The following is a 16974-nucleotide window of genomic DNA, read 5'->3' on the forward strand; positions in this document are numbered from 1 at the left end:
CAGTAGGTGCCCTTCTTTGGCGAGGCATTGGAAAACCTCCCTGGGCTTTGTGAATGAATCTGTATTTGAAATTCACCGCTAGACTGAGGGACCTTACAGATAATTGTATGTGTGGAGTACAGAGATGAGATAGTCATTCACAAATCATGTTAAACACTATTATTGCACACAGAGTGAGTCCATGCTACTTATTATGTGACTTGTTAAGCACATTTGTACTCATTAACGTATTTAGGCTCACCATAACAAATGGGTTGAATACTTATTGACTCAAGACCTTTCAGATTTTAATATCATTTGCAAACATTTCTAAAATCCTAATTCCACTTTGACATGATGGGCTATTGTGTGTAGGCTAGTGACACAAAATCTACATTTAATCCATTTTAAATTCAGGCTGTAGTACAGCAAAGTGTGGAAAAAGTCAAGGGGTATGAATACTTTATGAAGGCACTGTATTTTGCTTCCTATGTGTCTTAACAGAGGCACCTTGTGGACAAATGTAGGTATCTGGTTGTATTACATTTTCTTTGCCCTTCTCTAGCTTATGTGTGTGTTTTGCCCTGTTGCAGAATAACTACCTTGTGTTTATGCTGTGTTTTGCCCTGTTGCAGAATAACTACCTGGTGTTTATGCTGTGTTTTGCCCTGTTGCAGAATAACTACCTGGTGTTTATGCTGTGTTTTGCCCTGTTGCAGAATAACTACCTGGTGTTTATGCTGTGTTTTGCCCTGTTGCAGAATAACTACCTGGTGTTTATGGCAGAGCTGTTCTGGTGGTTTGAAGTGGTCAAGCCTTCGTTTGTACAGCCCAGAGTCTTTGACCCACAAGGTAAGCCAAAAAGGGTGATGCTGAAGATGATGATGGGATAATGAAGATAATCAACTGCATTGACATAGTATATTTCAGTTTCACCAGAATTCAGACCACGTCAACTACCTTTATTGACTTGAGTATCCTGACTGATTGGTGTTTGTTTGTCAGCCTGGGATCTAGCCCCGTCAGCAAGGGCTATGGCTCCTATCTGTAGCCCAGCCAAGCAGGACTTTGGAGACAGCCCAGAAGACAAAAGGTATGATTTAATATTGAGTGGACAAATGTAATAACCTGGAGTTATTTAATGTTCCCTTATTGAACAAGCTTGGGAAAGGTCGAGCGTATTCAACTTGGCAGTTACAGAAGGTGTGATTTTGAGCTTTAGCGTAATTATCTCTCTCGCTCTCTCTCTCTCAGGCATCAACCAGACTCTGCTTCAGGTAAGAACACAGGAACTACCCCTTTTCTCAGAATCACAAACACTTATCTGTCAGAAGACTCTGAACTACTATTGGTTCTCCTTGATTTAGTCTCTGTGCGTGTGGAACTAACCTTTTTTTCCCTGTTTCGGGCAGGTGTGATAAAGAGGACGGCATCCATGAACTATGTGGACGGCTGTGTGGGGACGTGGCCTAAGGAAAGACGGTCTAGGGGCATCTCCTTTGAGATTCCTTTGGACGGGGATCCTAACGTCCCTCCCTGTTGGGGTCCCTCACTCCGGGGCCGCTCTGCCAGCACCGAGGGCCTGGGGGGGTTCAAAGTTCACCACGCACCCCAGGGGGACATGAGGCGCCACCTCTCCTTTCAGCCGGTCAGCGTCAACGGCCCTAGCAGCACCGCAGGACACATAACTGAGGAGGACTACAACAGGGACTCACCAAACTCCAAAAAAGCACTGGGGCGCGGGCAGACTCAGCCACACAAGAACCGGAACAGGTACTTATGATGGCTCTGACGGTAGGACATCCGAGTTGTGTGTACAAGGGATACATATGCTGAATAGAAATATGTTACTAACTGTTAGTTTCTTCTGATAAAAGTGTTTAATAAATTATCATACCGGTCTGTCAATCTAGATATTCCAATGGTGTTGTCAAAGAGAACGGCAATGGCGGCAGCGGCCCCGTCAGCCCGTCGAGCCCCCCTAGCATCGAGGAGGCTCTGAAGATCATCCACGACACAGAGAGGCCCCACGGCAGTCTGGGGCCCGGGGCCAACGGCTTCTTCCTCCACGATGGAGCTGAACCTTCAGACCCAGGTGACGACCCTGATGACTACCCAGGATCGGCTAAAGCCCGGGCAGACGAGGCCGACCCCTACTCAGCCTCTACGGAGGAAGTAGACACAGGGATCCACGTGAGGTCGGAGGACATCCAGGAGAGTTTGGACGAGGACAATTCTTCCCTCAGGGACTACTCTGATATGGATCCTGACTATGAGGCTATGACCCGATCCTGTCCCTTACCAGAGGGGAATGGAGAGAGGGGGGTGAGGAGCAGCCCATACCCCAGCTCGGTGTCCCCAGCCCCTCTGTCTCATGCTCCCAGCCCTGCCTCGTCCTCGGGTGGTTTTGGCGGCGGACTGGTTCGCATGACCAGCTTCGCTGAGCAGAAGTTCCGTAAGCTGGAGGGGCAGAGCAGTGGAGGGACCACCCCCGAGAGCGCTGAACTCTACGTTCCCAATACGCCCCCCACACGAACTGCCACGCTCGAGGTCAGTAGAGAAACTCTACCTCTCTTTCTCTGTCACTATGTTAATGTCTCTAGGACTATCTCTCTCTCTATGTTAATGTCTCTTGGACTCTCGCTCTCTCTCTCTCTCTCCTCTCTCTCCATTGATCTATTTCTCTGTCGCTCTTTCAACTCTTTTTGGTCCTACTCCGCATTTCTCTTTTGCTTTTTCTCGTACCTCTCGCCCTTCTCTCTCTCTCTCTCTCTCTCTCTCTCTCTCTCTCTCTCTCTCTCTCTCTCTCTCTCTCTCTCTCTCTCTCTCTCTCTCTCTCTCTCTCTCTCTCTCTCTCTCTCTCTCTCTCTCTCTCTCTCTCTCTCTCTCTCTCTCTCTCTCTCTCTCTCTCTCTCTCTCTCTCTCTCTCTCTCTCTCTCTCTCTCTCTCTCTCAGATCGACAGCCCCACCCACCCAGCCCAGACCCCGGCCACGCCCTCTCCCAGAGATCACACCCACCTGTTGCCGTCAGAGATGGTGCACCTGAAGATGAAGCTGGAGGAGAAACGCAGAGCCATCGAGGCCCAGAAGAAGAAGGTATAGGCTCAATAATAACGCTTCAGAGAGTAACGCTTCAGAGAGTTTCTCGTCTTTGGCCGCGTCTCAAACGGCACCCTATTCCCTATTTCCATAGGGCTCTAGTCAGAAGTAGTGCACTATGTAGGGAATTGGGTGCCATGTCAGACGCACCCTCAATGTACAATCCAAAAAAAGAGCAGTCCAGTCAAATTATGCCAGCTAGTAATCAAACCTAATCAAACAAATCATTTGCACCATCATCTTGTTGGATAATTTGGTATGTTCATTGGTTCCCCAAAAAAATTGCAGAAATAATAAGACATTTTTTCTCTGTTACAGGTTGAGGCAGCGTTCACCCGGCATCGTCAGAAGATGGGCCGGACAGCCTTCCTCAACGTGGTGCGAAGGAAAGGGGTGACCCCCTCCCCCACCAGCCCCATCCCTGGGGGCCACGACCTGGACAAGCCCTCCCCAGATCGCTTCTTCACCCCTTCGGAAAGCCTGGGCCAGGCGGAGAGGTGCAAGCCCGATGGAGCCGCTCCCAAGTCCCCCTGCGAGGAGGGTGCAGGTAGTCACCACTATAGCTTCTGATAAAACCAACCTTTGTTTTCTACTTTTGGTTTCCTACTTTCTGGAGCAAATAGCCTGGTCCCAGCTCTGTTTTTGCTACGTTGCCAGCGTTGGCTTGACAAGACAGCACAAAATGATAGAGGGCCAGGCTAGGGAGCACGTGTACTGTTTTATGTGTAGTGTTTTCTGCACGTGTAATAGCCACCTTATGGACGAGAGGTGTCTGCTGTGTCATTCTCCAGGTGTCGGGCTTGGAGAGGTGGACCTGGGAGAGTACACTCGCTCCATCGAGAGGCTGAACACGTCCCTGGGGTTCCTGCAGACGGAGATGCAGCGGCTGGCCCAGCAGCAGGACAGGATCATGGCCATGAGAGAACAGCAACAGGCCTGGGTCATACCTCCTCCAGCGCCCTCACCACACAGGTATGGTCATCAATATCACATAAGTGGTACCCAAGACTGGCATGAGAATTGATAATGCGGACTAAAAATAGGTGCGTATAATATCGGATGAAGTTAAGATATTTCACCTAAAACCATTTATCATCATACTATTATCCCTAATTTAGGGTGATAAAAGCAGTTGTCGCAATACTATTATTGCGTAGTTAGTTATCATTGCAAATGTAAACTCTCCCTACAGGCAGCTCCGGGAGCTCCGCAGCAGCAGTGTAACTGGCCGGGGGTCCGTGGGGTCCTTGTCCCCAATCTTGTCCTCTGCAGGTGGTTCCCCCTGCACCGCCCACCGTTCCCCCGGCGGCCTCAAGCGCCGACCGGCCTCCTTCCATGCCAGCACCCCTCACACCCCACGCACCCCACGCCCCACCGAGCTCAAGGTAACCCCCTTTAGACGGATGCTCAACACCCCCACGTCCGTGGACAGTCTGCCCAGGCTGAGACGCTTCTCACCCAGCCAAACCCAGGTCACCTCCTTTGCCTACCTGGGACACGATGAAGGACCTGGAGCCACGGAGGGCATGGAGAGAGGGGCCACAGGGGGAACAGAGGAGCCCCAAAACCAAACCCAACCACCTGAGACCGAGGTAGCGGGGGCGGGGATAAGGAGTGTCGGCGCTCGTCCCTCCTCGCCCACTACAGAGCCAGCCAAAGACAGAGAGAAGGAGAGGAAGGAGAGGAGAGATGGAGGGAAAACGGAGAAGTTGGCAGAGGTGCTGTCTCAGCCAGTGAGAGACCTGATGGAGGTGCCGCTGTCGTTGCTGAAGCCTTTGGATGGACAGGGTCTAGAGACAAGTGGAGAGGGGGAGAACAGAGGAGAGCTGTACGGAGAGGACCAGAAAATGTGCTGTGGGTTCTTCTTCAAGGTAACAATGGGCTACACTGTACATTTCAGAATTGTGAGAGGACGGTACAAGTACTGTATGTAGCATGTTACGACAATGGGTTCATTGATCCATAGGTACTGTAACAGCAACACATGAACTATGCAAAGACTCATAAATTATGACTTCAAATGGGTCTTGGACAGTAATTGTGTGTACTGTATCTAGGATAAAGGGTGAGACAGCTCACATACTAATGCTAGAACAGTAGACTAATGAGCCATGCTAGGAGAATGGAGCCAGCAGAGCTACTGTAATGCCACTACAGAAGGGATAGCTAACAGTGTATTTGCTGGAACATACTATCAACTTCAACAGACACAAATGTTATTATCCCAGTCCAAAAATATCTGGAAATGAAGCCAACACTGTACAACATGCTCTTCGACTGATTAAAATGGGTCATATACACTGATTATACCTAACATTAGGAACACCTTCCTAATATTGTGTCGGAAGCGTTCCACGGGGCTGCTGGCCCATGTTGACTCCAATGCAGAGTGGTGTCAAGTTGGCTGGATGTCCTTTGGGTGGTGGACCATTCTTCATACACACGGGAAACTGTTGAGTGTGGAAAACTCAGCAGCGTAGAAGTTCTTGACACAAACCGGTGCGCCTGGCACCTACTACCGTACCCCGTTCAAAGACACATTTTTTTGTCTTGCCCATTCACCCTCTGAATACACAATCCATGTCTCAATTGTCACAAGCCTTAAAAATCATTCTTTAACCTGTCTCCTGCCCTTCATCTACACTGACTGAAGTGGATTTAAAAAGTGACATCAATAAGGGATAATAGCTTTCACCTGGATTCACCTGGTCAGTCTGTGTCATGGTAAGAGCAGGTGTTCTTAATGTTTTGTATACTCATCTGCCATGAATTCCCTCTGACATACATTTGACCAATCAGAGCTGAGAATGAGTGTTGATCTTTCAAGTGAGAGGATGTGACAGTGCTGTCTGATCTCATTTTGTCTCTGGCGCTACAAATAACCTAAGTTCCGCAAACTAGCCTTTATGTTGGCACCAAACGTTCCATGACAACAAGATTACAATTTCACAATCTAAGCAGAATGTTGATGTCATCGTGGCAGCCATTCAAATTCTAAACGTCAAGAACACAGTTTGCCAACCTATTTATATATATATATCTGACTCCGTCTCCACCCCACACCCCTCCAGGACGATGGGAAGGGAGAGGAGGATATGGCGGTGAAGAGGGCTGCTCTGCTGGAGAAGAGGGTGAGGAGAGAGAAGGAGACGCAGGAGAAGAAACAGCAGCAGGAGCTGGAGCAGGAGCAGAAGAAGGAGGAAGCACGGTCAGTCTGGACCTCAAGGGCCCTGTACCTTTTCCACTGTTATGCTTGGTCTGAAAACTACCATTAGGGGCGAATCCTTACTCCCACTTCAAAGTTAGTCATGCATTGTTGTCAATGGGTGACTAAGTGGAAATGTGCCTGTTAGTAACTTCTCTTTAATTGGGTAATAAGTATTGAAGCTTCTCGTCTCTTCTGTCCCTCTTCCCTAGGCTGAAAGCGGAGGAGGAGCAGCAGAAGCGAGAGGACGACAAGCAGAGGAAAGATTACATAAAGAACGAGTACATGAGGAGGAAGCATTTGAAGCAGGTGGAGGATATGGATGTCAGGCCCCGCCATGGAAGTCTCAAAAAGAAGCCCCGCCCCAAATCCATGCACAGGGACGTCATGGAGTCACCCAAGCCACCCGCCAGAGCCACAGGTAACACACACTCTTAGACACACACGCATACATACAAATGCATACACACACACACACACACACACACACACAACTACACATGCTCATGTTACACATACAGTGAGGGAAAAAAGTATTTGATCCCCTGCTGATTTTGTACGTTTGCCCACTGACAAAGAAATGATCAGTCTTTCATTTTAATGGTAGGTTTATTTGAACAGTGAGAGACAGAATAACAACAATAAAATCCAGAAAAACGCATGTCAAAAATGTTATAAATTGATTTGCATTTTAATGAGGGAAATAAGTATTTGACCCCTCTGCAAAACATGACTTAGTACTTGGTGGCAAAACCCTTGTTGGCAATCACAGAGGTCAGACGTTTCTTGTAGTTGGCCACCAGGTTTGCACACATCTCAGGAGGAATTTTGTCCCCCTCCACTTTGCAGATCTTCTCCAAGTCATTAAGGTTTCGAGGCTGACGTTTGGCAACTCGAACCTTCAGCTCCCTCCACCAGATTTTCTATGGGATTAAGGTCTAGAGACTGGCTAGGCTACTCCAGGACCTTAATGTGCTTCTTCTTGAGCCACTCCTTTGTTGCCTTGGCCGTGTATTTTGGGTCATTGTCATGCTGGAATACCCATCCACGACCCATTTTCAATGCCCTGACTGAGGGAAGGAGGTTCGTCCCTTTGAGCGGTGTTTCCACCTCCAGGTTTGACGGTGGGGATGGTGTTCTTGGGGTCATAGGCAGCATTCCTCCTCCTCCAAACACGTTGAGTTGATGACAAAGAGCTCCATTTTGGTCTCATCTGACCACAACACTTTCACCCAGTTGTCCTCTGAATCATTCAGATGTTCATTCGCAAACTTCAGACGAGCATGTATATGTGCTTTCTTGAGCAGGGTGACCTTGCGGGTGCTGCAGGATTTCCCTCCTTCACGGCGTAGTGTGTTACCAATTGTTTTCTTGGTGACTATGGTCCCAGCTGCCTTGAGATCATTGACACGATCCTCCCGTGTAGTTCTGGGCTGATTCCTCACCGTTCTCATGATCATTGCAACTCCACAAGGTGAGATCTTGCATGGAGCCCCAGGCCGAGGGAGATTGACAGTTCTTTTGTGTTTCTTCCATTTGCAAATAATCGCACCAACTGTTGTCAACTTCTCACCAAGCTGCTTGGCGATGGTCTTGTAGCCCATTCCAGCCTTGTGTAGGTCTACAATCTTGTCCCTGACATCCTTGGAGAGCTCTTTGGTCTTGGCCATGGTGGAGAGTTTGGAATCTGACTGATTGCTTCTGTGGACAGGTGTCTTTTATACAGGTAACAAGCTGAGATTAGGAGCACTCCCTTTAAGAGTGTGCTCCTAATCTCAGCTCGTTACCTGTATAAAAGACACCTGGGAACCAGAAATCTTTCTAATTGAGAGGGGGTGAAATACTTATTTCCCTCATTAAAATGCAAATCAATTTATAACGTTTTTGACATGCGTTTTTTTCAGTTTTTTTGTTGTTGTTGTTATTCTGTCTCTCACTGTTCAAATAAACCTACCATTAAAATTAAAGACTGATAATTTCTTTGTCAGTGGGCAAAGGTACAAAATCAGCAGGGGATCAAATACTTTTTTCCCTCATTGTATATCAGTGGAGGCTGCTGAGGGGAGGACGGCTCATGATAATGGCTGGAGCGGAGCGAATGGAATGGCATCAAACACATGGAAACCATGTGTTGGATGTTGTTGATACCATTCTACTATTCCGCTCCAGACATTATCACGAGCCCGTCCTCCCCAATTAAGGTGCCACAAACCTCCTGTGACACAAACTCAGCAAAAAAGAAACATCCTCTCACTGTCAACTGCGTTTATTTACAGCAAATATTTGTATGAACATAACAAGATTCAACAACTGAGACATAAACTGAACAAGTTCCACAGACATGTGACTAACAGAAATGTAATAATGTGTCCCTGAACAAAGGGGGGTGAAAATCTAAAGTAACAGTCAGTATCTGGTGTGGCCAACAGCTGCATTAAGTACTGCAGTGCATCTCCTCCTCATGGACTGCACTAGATTTGCCAGTTCTTCCTTTGAGATGTTACCCCACTCTTCCACCAAGGCACCTGCAAGTTTGAATGGCCCTAGCCCTCACCCTCCGATCCAACAGGTCCCAGACGTGCTCAATTAGATTGAGATCCGGGCTCTTCTCTGGCCATGGAAGAACACTGACATTCCTGTCTTGCAGGAAATCACACACAGAACGAGCAGTATGGCTGGTGGCATTGTCATGCTGGAGGGTCATGTCAGGATGAGCCTGCAGGAAGGGTACCACATGAGGGAGGAGGATGTCTTCCCTGTAACGCACAGCGTTGAGATTGCCTGCAATGACAACAAGCTCAGTCCGATGATGCTGTGACACACCGCCCCAGACCATGACCGACCCTCCACCTCCAAATTGATCCCGCTCCAGAGTACAGGCCTTGGTGTAACTCTCATTCCTTTGACGATAAACGCGAATCCGACCATCACCCCTGGTGAGACAAAACTGAGACTCGTCAGTGAAGAGCACTTTTTGCCAGTCCTGTCTGGTCCAGCGACAGTGGGTTTGTGCCCATAGGCAACGTTTTTGCCAGTCATGTCCGGTGAGGACCTGCCTTACAACAGGCCTACAAGCCCTCAGCCCAGCCTCTCTCAGCCTATTACGGACAGTCTGAGCACTGATGGAGGGATTGTGCATTCCTAATGTAACTCGGGCAGTTGTTGTTGCCATCCTGTACCTGTCCCGCAGGTGCGATGTTCAGATGTACCGATCCTGTGCAGGTGTTGTTACATGTGGTCTGCCACTGCGAGTACAATCAGCTGTCCGTCCTGTCTCCCTGTAGCGCTGTCTTAGGCGTCTCACAGTATGGACATTGCAATTTATTGCCCTGGCCACATCTGCAGTCCTCATGCCTCCTTGCAGCATGCCTAAGGCACATTCACGCAGATGAGCAGGGACCCTTGTCATCTTTCTTTTGGTGTTTTTCAGAGTCAGTAGAAAGACCTCTTTAGTGTCCTAAGTTTTCATAACTGTGACCTTAATTGCCTACCGTCGGTAAGCTGTTAGTGTCTTAACGACCGTTCCACAGGTGCATGTTCATTAATTGTTTATGGTTCATTGAACAAGCATGGGAAACAGTGTTTAAACCCTTAACAATGAAGATCTGTGAAGTTTTGGGGATTTTTACGAATTATCTTTTGAAAGACAGGGTCCTGAAAAAGGAAACATTTCTTTTTTTGCTGAGTTTAGGCTGTTTATGTGTATTTAGTACACACATATATTCACACACACACACTCAAACATGTCTTCTGTATTTACCTCCAGGTACTCGACCTCGTGGGTTCTCAGTCTCCAGCATGTCCCTGGCCTCCCTCAACCTGGTTGACAACGACAGCAACGCCGGAGATAAAAGGATCCCCAGGTGAGGCCAGAAATTGCCTGATTACAGATTTTCTCAATCACGTACAAGCAATTTTTGGATCTGTGTTGAAACGTATCTATCGCAGAACAGCAATGATCAAATGCTTAAATACATTTAAAGAACTTCTGATACAAAATGTGCCTTTGTACCTGACTTGCATATCTTAGACCACCTTTTGCAAAACTTTAAATGCAAATGTCATCAGTGAATAGAAAATTCACTGTTAAGTGTTTTGTTCACAGAATATTAACACATTGTTTAACATTTTAAATGACCCCATCAGTGTCATACATGTGCAATATAGTGAAAGATGTAGGCAGTAGGGACTGTCAAATGTTTCGGACATGCAGAGAATTAAGTTGGGTTACTGTCATCATCTCCAACATTGTGACCTATATTTAAGAGCTTTGATTTGGTGTGGATAGAGGCATACAGTGCATTCAGAAAGAATTCAGACCCTTGACTTGTTCCACATTTTGTTATGTTACAGCCTATATGACGCTACAAGCTTGGCACACCTTCTCTGCACATTCTTCTCTGCAGATCCTCTCAAGCTCTGTCAGGTTGGATGGGGAGCGTCGCTGCACAGCTATTTTCAGGTCTCTCCAGAGATGTTCGATCGGGTTCAAGTCCGGGCTCTGGCTGGGCCACTCAAGGACATTCAAAGACTTGTCCCGAAGCCACTCCTGCATTGTCTTGCTGTGTGCTTAGGGTCATTGTCCGGTTGGAAGGTGAACCTTTGCCCAAGTCTGAGGTCCCGAGCGCTCTGGAGCAGATTTTCATCAAGGATCTCTCTGTACTTTGCTCCGTTCATCTTTCCCTCGATCCTGACTAGTCTCCCAGTCTCTGCCGCTGAAAAACATCCCCACAGCATGATGCTGCCACCACCATGCTTCACTGTAGGGATGGTGCCAGGTTTCCTCCAGAAGTGATTCTTGGCATTCAGGCCAAACGGTTTAATCTTGGTTTCATCAGACCAGAGAATCTTGTTTCTCATGGTCTGAGTCCTTAGGTGCCTTATGGCAAACTCCAAGCGGTCTGTCATGTGCCTTTTACTGAGGCGTGGCTTCTGTCTGGCCACTGTACCATAAAGGCCTGATTGGTGGAGTGCTGCAGAGATGGTTGTCCTTCTGGAAGGTTCAACCTAGAGGAACTCTAGAGTTCTGTCAGAGTGACCATTGGGTTCTTGGTCACCTACCTGACCAAGGCCTTTCTCCCCCGATTGCTCAGTTTGGCCAGGCGGCCAGCTCTAGGAAGAGTCTTGGTGGTTCCAAACTTCTTCCATTTAAGAATGATGGAGGCCACTGTGTTCTTGGGGACCTTCAATGCTGCAGAGATGTTTTGGTACTCTTCCCCCGATCTGTGCCACGACACAATCCTGTCTCGGAGCTCTACGGACAATTCCTTTGACATCATGGTTTGGTTTTTGCTCTGACATACACTGTCAACTGTGGGACCTTATATAGACAGGTGTGTTCCTTTCCAAATCATGTCCAATCAATTGAATTTACCACAGGTGGACTCCAATCAAGTTGTAGAAACATCTCATTAATTATCAATGGAAACAGGGTGCACCTGAGCTCAATTTCGAGTCTCATAGCAACGGGTCTGAATTCTTACGTAAATAAGGTATTTCTGTTTTTATTTTTATACATTTTCTAAAATGTCTAAAAACCTGTTTTCACTTCGTCGTTATGGGGTTTTGTTTGTAGATTGATGAGGGAACAAAATTATTTAATCCATTTTAGAATAAGGCTGTAATGTAACAAAAGGGGCCTGAATACTTTCCAAATACACTGATATTTACAGTTTAGTTATTTAGCAGACACTCTTATCGAGAGTGAGTGCATACATTTTAGTACTGGTCCCCCATGGGAATCAAACCCACAACCCTAGCGCTACAAGCACCATGCTCTACCAACTGAGCCACACAGGACCAGTTTTGTTCTTCCATTGCATTCACCTTCACTTATTTCTGTTGTGGATTGTGTTTGTGCGCCAATGGAAAGTCTATAAAACTATGAGCCAACCAGCCTATGTATTGAATACATGGACTTGGATTGGGATGATACCGATGAATGAATCCAACACACTCTTTTGGGGGGCTTTTTTTATATACATTTTTTTAAATTAGAAATAGTATTTAATTTGATGTGTATGAAATTGTTTGGTGAAATATGCATAAAAGGACAGTAATTTCCCATAATTCTGCAACTTTGGATAGTTGTACTTCCAATTTTGATCATCATGATATAGTGACTGCAAAGAAATCCCAGTGGGCACAGACGTCAATTCAATGTCTAGTTTTGATTTACATTTGGTTGAGTTGTCAACTAACGTGATTTCAACAACAAAATGTCACCATGTCATTGGACTTAGGTTAAAAGTTGGGTGAATAACAATTCCCTTACGTTGATTACTTTTTGCAAATCCAATCAATTTTTCACGTTGATTCAACATCATCGCATTTAATTTTTGTTGTTGAAATGACGTGGAACCAATGTTGATTCAGCCAGTTTTTGCCCAGTGGTGTATAATTGATCTAGTTGGACTTTTAAAAAAACTGGTCCCAAACATGTTCTGTTTTTTCTGCTTGGACTCGAGAGATAACTATGGTAGTGTTCATCTGTTTGCAGGCAGTCGTGTTCTATTGTATGTATTTGCAATTTTGATGGTATAATATAGTTTTGATTAATGTATTTATGTTTTGAGAAGGTAATTATGTTTTGAAAACACATTTACTGTTTTTCAAAAGGCCTCAGAGTTCTGTGTCTTGTGGACTCTGTTTTGAACTCGACAACATTGTTCCAAAAAATACTGCGATTGAGAAAATCTGTAAAAAGGACATACAGTTTAGCCAACTCCTTTAGCATGACAACGTCAAAAGAGTTGACTAAAGCACAAACAGACTGGCACCCAGGCTGGCTACGATACAAAAAAAAGCCTTTACAGAGCATCAAAAGCACGAATACTTCTTCAAGAGGACATTCATGTGTCTTATGACTTGTCTAGGTATTGCAACCAAAACGGTTTTCGCTCTCTTGATCTTCTCTATTCCTCTCTCCCTCCTCGCTCTCTGTTTTTTCCCTCTGTTTTGCACGGACCTCCCGGAAGCAGTAAACTAGGCACTGTGAGAGGCCATATCTCTTTCTTTTTAAGCTCTCCCAAAGAGAGAAAGGGAAGGTTTGTAAGGTCCCTCCCTAGACCAGCCTAGGGCCTAGACTTTCACCTAGACTTTCATCTAGACTTTCATCTCAGTGCATCACAGTCCAGATTGATCAATCAATCTGCTTTTACTTGAGGTAATATCTTTGAGAACAATTCCCTGTAGCCATACCTAACAGAATCTATCTAAATATCCCATGTGCAGACATATATTTTTGAATCATGTTTGAGCAAGCCACATACAGTACACCAACATTCATTCTGAGTATGATCTGAGACGTAGAGGACACATCCTAGATGTGTTATTTCAACGTCATGCTGTATGGGTTAAGTGTTGGCCAATTACCTCCTTTAAAACAGACCAAAAACTGACGCTCAGTACCGCAGCTGCTTCTGCCTCATTTCATACATGCCCAGCCTCCTGCCTCACCGACTCTGCCCTTTCTCTGCTCCGAGGCTGCTCCATGCTAGCTGCTCCATGCTAGCTGCTCCATGCTAGCTGCTCCATGCTAGCTGCTCCATGCTAGCTGCTCTACGTTAAGCTGCTGTCTGTGGTTGTTACCTCTAGACTAGACCTGGCGTCAGAGCCATCCAAGCTGCAGCAGACGGGCGCTCTCCCGTCCCAGGCACGGTAACTTCCACAGCCATGCTGGCTCACATGGAGCCACAGGCCCTTTGTTTTGTATGCAGAGACTTCGAACTAGGGTACACACTAACCCTAACCCCAATTAGGACATGAATGAGCCTGGGCCTGGGACATGAGTGTGGCTGCTGCAGTTGTATTCTGTCTTGTCACTGAACAGTTGCCTAAAGCTGCTGTTGCATACTGCAGTGTCTCTTCTCCATATCCTAGCAGCCATAATGATTGGACTGTACAATAGCTTTGCTCTACTGCACATGCCTCTGATCTTATCCAGGGACACAGAGATCACTGGGGATGATGTAATATGAGGGAACAGGGAAGGCTGCCTGGGAGAACTGTGTCTATGTCTGACCCTGTTTCTCTGTATGTCTCTGTGTCTGTGTATATGTGGTGTATATGTCTATGTCTGTTTTTTTGTGTGAATGTGTATCTGTTATTGTGTGCGTGTCCACGCATGTGTCACTCGTACTGTATATATGTGTGTGTGTGTACATTCCTAGGCCAGACTCTGCTAGGCCAGACTCTGCTAGGCCAGACTCTGCGGAGGGCAATCTGTCGTCCTGCCCATCTCGTAACGGAGAGAAGGACTGGGAGAACGAGTCCACAACCTCCTCCACTCCCTCCAACCAAGAGTACACAGGTACGGACCGCTCCACTACAATCACGGTGTTCTGCTTTCAAAAGGAGACCAAACTCTTGCAGTATACCAGAGCTATGTAGTCCATGTGTAGAACAGGCTGTGTTGTGAGTTTCTGTTTGTTTGTTACTGCATTCCTTATGCTGGTATTCGCTTCTTCCCTCAGGGCCGAAGCTGTACAAGGAGCCCAGTGCTAAGTCCAACAAGCATATCATCCAGAACGCCCTGGCCCACTGCTGCCTGGCGGGCAAGGTCAACGAAGGACAGAAGAATAAGATAATAGATGTAGGCAATTTGCTGTACACAATATGTTTCTTTCTCTCTAATTTTACTTCACTCTTTTACCTCACATTTGTTCCTTTCTTCTCCTCCACTATCTCTTTCAGGAAATGGAGAGATCGGGGGCCAACAACTTCCTGGTTTTGTTCCGAGACACGGGTTGCCAGTTCCGCTCGGTGTACACCTACTGCCCTGAGACGGAGGAAATCACCAAGCTGGCGGGCATCGGGCCCAAGAGCATCACAGCCAAGATGATCGAGGGCCTGTATAAGTATAACTCAGACAGGAAGCAGTTCAGCCACATCCCTGCCAAGACAATGTCAGCTAGTGTAGACGCCATCATCATCGCCCCTCACCTGTGGCAGACCAAGAAACAGGGCACGCCCAAGAAACTGGGTAGCCTCAAGTAGTCACAGCAACAACCCCTTTCATACCAAACCCAGGATATTGTTGCTAAGTGTCCTGAGTTATAGTTGAGGACTGAGGGGAGGCTTTGCGGGTTTTCCGACCCAGGAAGTGCCAAATTACCTGGGATATTACAGGGTCTGGTTTGGTATGAACAGTGCTAAAGAGTCCATCTTTCTAATCTTCTTTCCCATTCAGATATTTAATGAACACTTACACTTGGCATTCATCTGGATCTGATATCTGATGTACAGTTTAATTTGATGAATATGTGGTAGGTGGTTTTCTTCTAAACAGGACACTATTGACTTTATGCACAACTGGAATGTAGGGGGAAAAAACATCAACACAAGCCTCAAGGGACATTGTTGTTGTTATGCAAGACTGTGTGTGTGTGTGTGTGTGTGTGTGTGTGTGTGTGTGTGTGTGTGTGTGTGTGTGTGTGTGTGTGTGTGTGTGTGTGTGTGTGTGTGTGTGGGACCCAGAGTCATTCTAATGGTGCACGTGTGTGTATGTTCGTCAGCATGCGTGGGTGCCCATGTTCTCGTGTGCCAAAAAAAAGGGGCTGATGAAAGCCTTACTGAATCGGACCACTGAAGCACTGAATGTCATTCTTTTTGAAATAGACCGAGTTTGAGTTCCCTATGTTCATCATGTGTGGCCTTATGCTTGTTTTGTGAAAGCGCAGTGATTAGGTCATATTTAAGCGCCAAATGTGATGTTTTTGTGAGTAGAGGATGATACGTATATGAGAGCTTGTTGAGCGTGGCTGTGTGTGAGGCTTGCTTTTCTCTGTGGCTGAAAGATGAGACTGAGAAGTTGGGTTTACATAATGTGTCAATAGTTAAGTAGGTTGTCATATCTTCCGATAAGAACTAGATAGTAAAAACATTGATTAAGTATAATCTAGTTCACAGGAATGTCAGCAACTTACTCTTAATTTATTATATGTTTTTGATAAGGCTTTGGAAGTTTTTTAAAGGTCCAATGCAGATGTTTTTATCTCAATATCAAATAATTTCTGGGTAACAATTAAGTACCATATTGTGATTGTTTAAAGTGGTCAAAAATAAACAAAAATTGCTTATTAGCAAAGAGCAATTTCTCAAGCAATAATTTTGCTAGGACAGTCTGGGAGTGAGCTGTTATTGACAGAGAGATTTGGAACTCTTTCTTATTGGTCTAGTAACTAATTTACTGCATGATGATGTCACTATAGAATGCCAAAACCCCTCCCACCAAAACAGGCTGACATTTCAGGATGGTCTTTCCAAACAGCTCTTACACTAGAAGGGCATTACCATCATTTTCACTATTTCACAGTATTATTCCAACCTCATAGTGTGGAAATATATACTGCTCAAAAAAATAAAGGGAACACTAAAATAACACATCCTAGATCTGAATGAATGAAATAATCTTATTAAATACTTTTTTCTTTACATAGTTGAATGTGCTGACAACAAGATCACACAAAAATAATCAATGGAAATCCAATTTATCAACCCATGGAGGTCTGGATTTGGAGTCACACTCAAAATTAAAGTGGAAAACCACACTACAGGCTGATCCAACTTTGATGTAATGTCCTTAAAACAAGTCAAAATGAGGCTCAGTAGTGTGTGTGGCCTCCACGTGCCTGTATGACCTCCCTACAACGCCTGGGCATGCTCCTGATGAGGTGGCGGATGGTCTCCTG

The 16974-nt window shown here is 46.0% G+C and overlaps 1 protein-coding gene across 3 annotated transcripts in view; it reads left to right on the forward strand.

Annotated features, from left to right (window-relative positions):
- Nucleotides 1-16796, forward strand: part of camsap2b (calmodulin regulated spectrin-associated protein family, member 2b) — a 77488-nt gene extending 60692 nt beyond the window's left edge. The window contains exons 7-22 of one of the 3 annotated variants that reach the window (XM_014192040.2): nucleotides 741-831; nucleotides 985-1072; nucleotides 1234-1256; nucleotides 1392-1752; nucleotides 1893-2529; nucleotides 2935-3075; nucleotides 3397-3625; nucleotides 3870-4050; nucleotides 4271-4949; nucleotides 6150-6286; nucleotides 6496-6704; nucleotides 10050-10146; nucleotides 13264-13329; nucleotides 14455-14594; nucleotides 14758-14876; nucleotides 14978-16796. In XM_014192040.2, the coding sequence (XP_014047515.1) occupies nucleotides 741-831; nucleotides 985-1072; nucleotides 1234-1256; nucleotides 1392-1752; nucleotides 1893-2529; nucleotides 2935-3075; nucleotides 3397-3625; nucleotides 3870-4050; nucleotides 4271-4949; nucleotides 6150-6286; nucleotides 6496-6704; nucleotides 10050-10146; nucleotides 13264-13329; nucleotides 14455-14594; nucleotides 14758-14876; nucleotides 14978-15280 (3501 nt within the window). In that variant the 3' untranslated portion in view covers nucleotides 15281-16796. The remainder of the gene's footprint in view (nucleotides 1-740; nucleotides 832-984; nucleotides 1073-1233; nucleotides 1257-1391; nucleotides 1753-1892; nucleotides 2530-2934; nucleotides 3076-3396; nucleotides 3626-3869; nucleotides 4051-4270; nucleotides 4950-6149; nucleotides 6287-6495; nucleotides 6705-10049; nucleotides 10147-13263; nucleotides 13330-14454; nucleotides 14595-14757; nucleotides 14877-14977) is intronic. The other 2 variants (XM_014192041.2, XM_045714883.1) reach the window with 2 other exon arrangements.
- Nucleotides 16797-16974: the final 178 nt, after the last annotated feature.

The sequence above is a fragment of the Salmo salar genome, chromosome ssa03 (genome assembly GCF_905237065.1).
Source record: "Salmo salar chromosome ssa03, Ssal_v3.1, whole genome shotgun sequence".
NCBI lineage: Eukaryota > Metazoa > Chordata > Actinopteri > Salmoniformes > Salmonidae > Salmo > Salmo salar.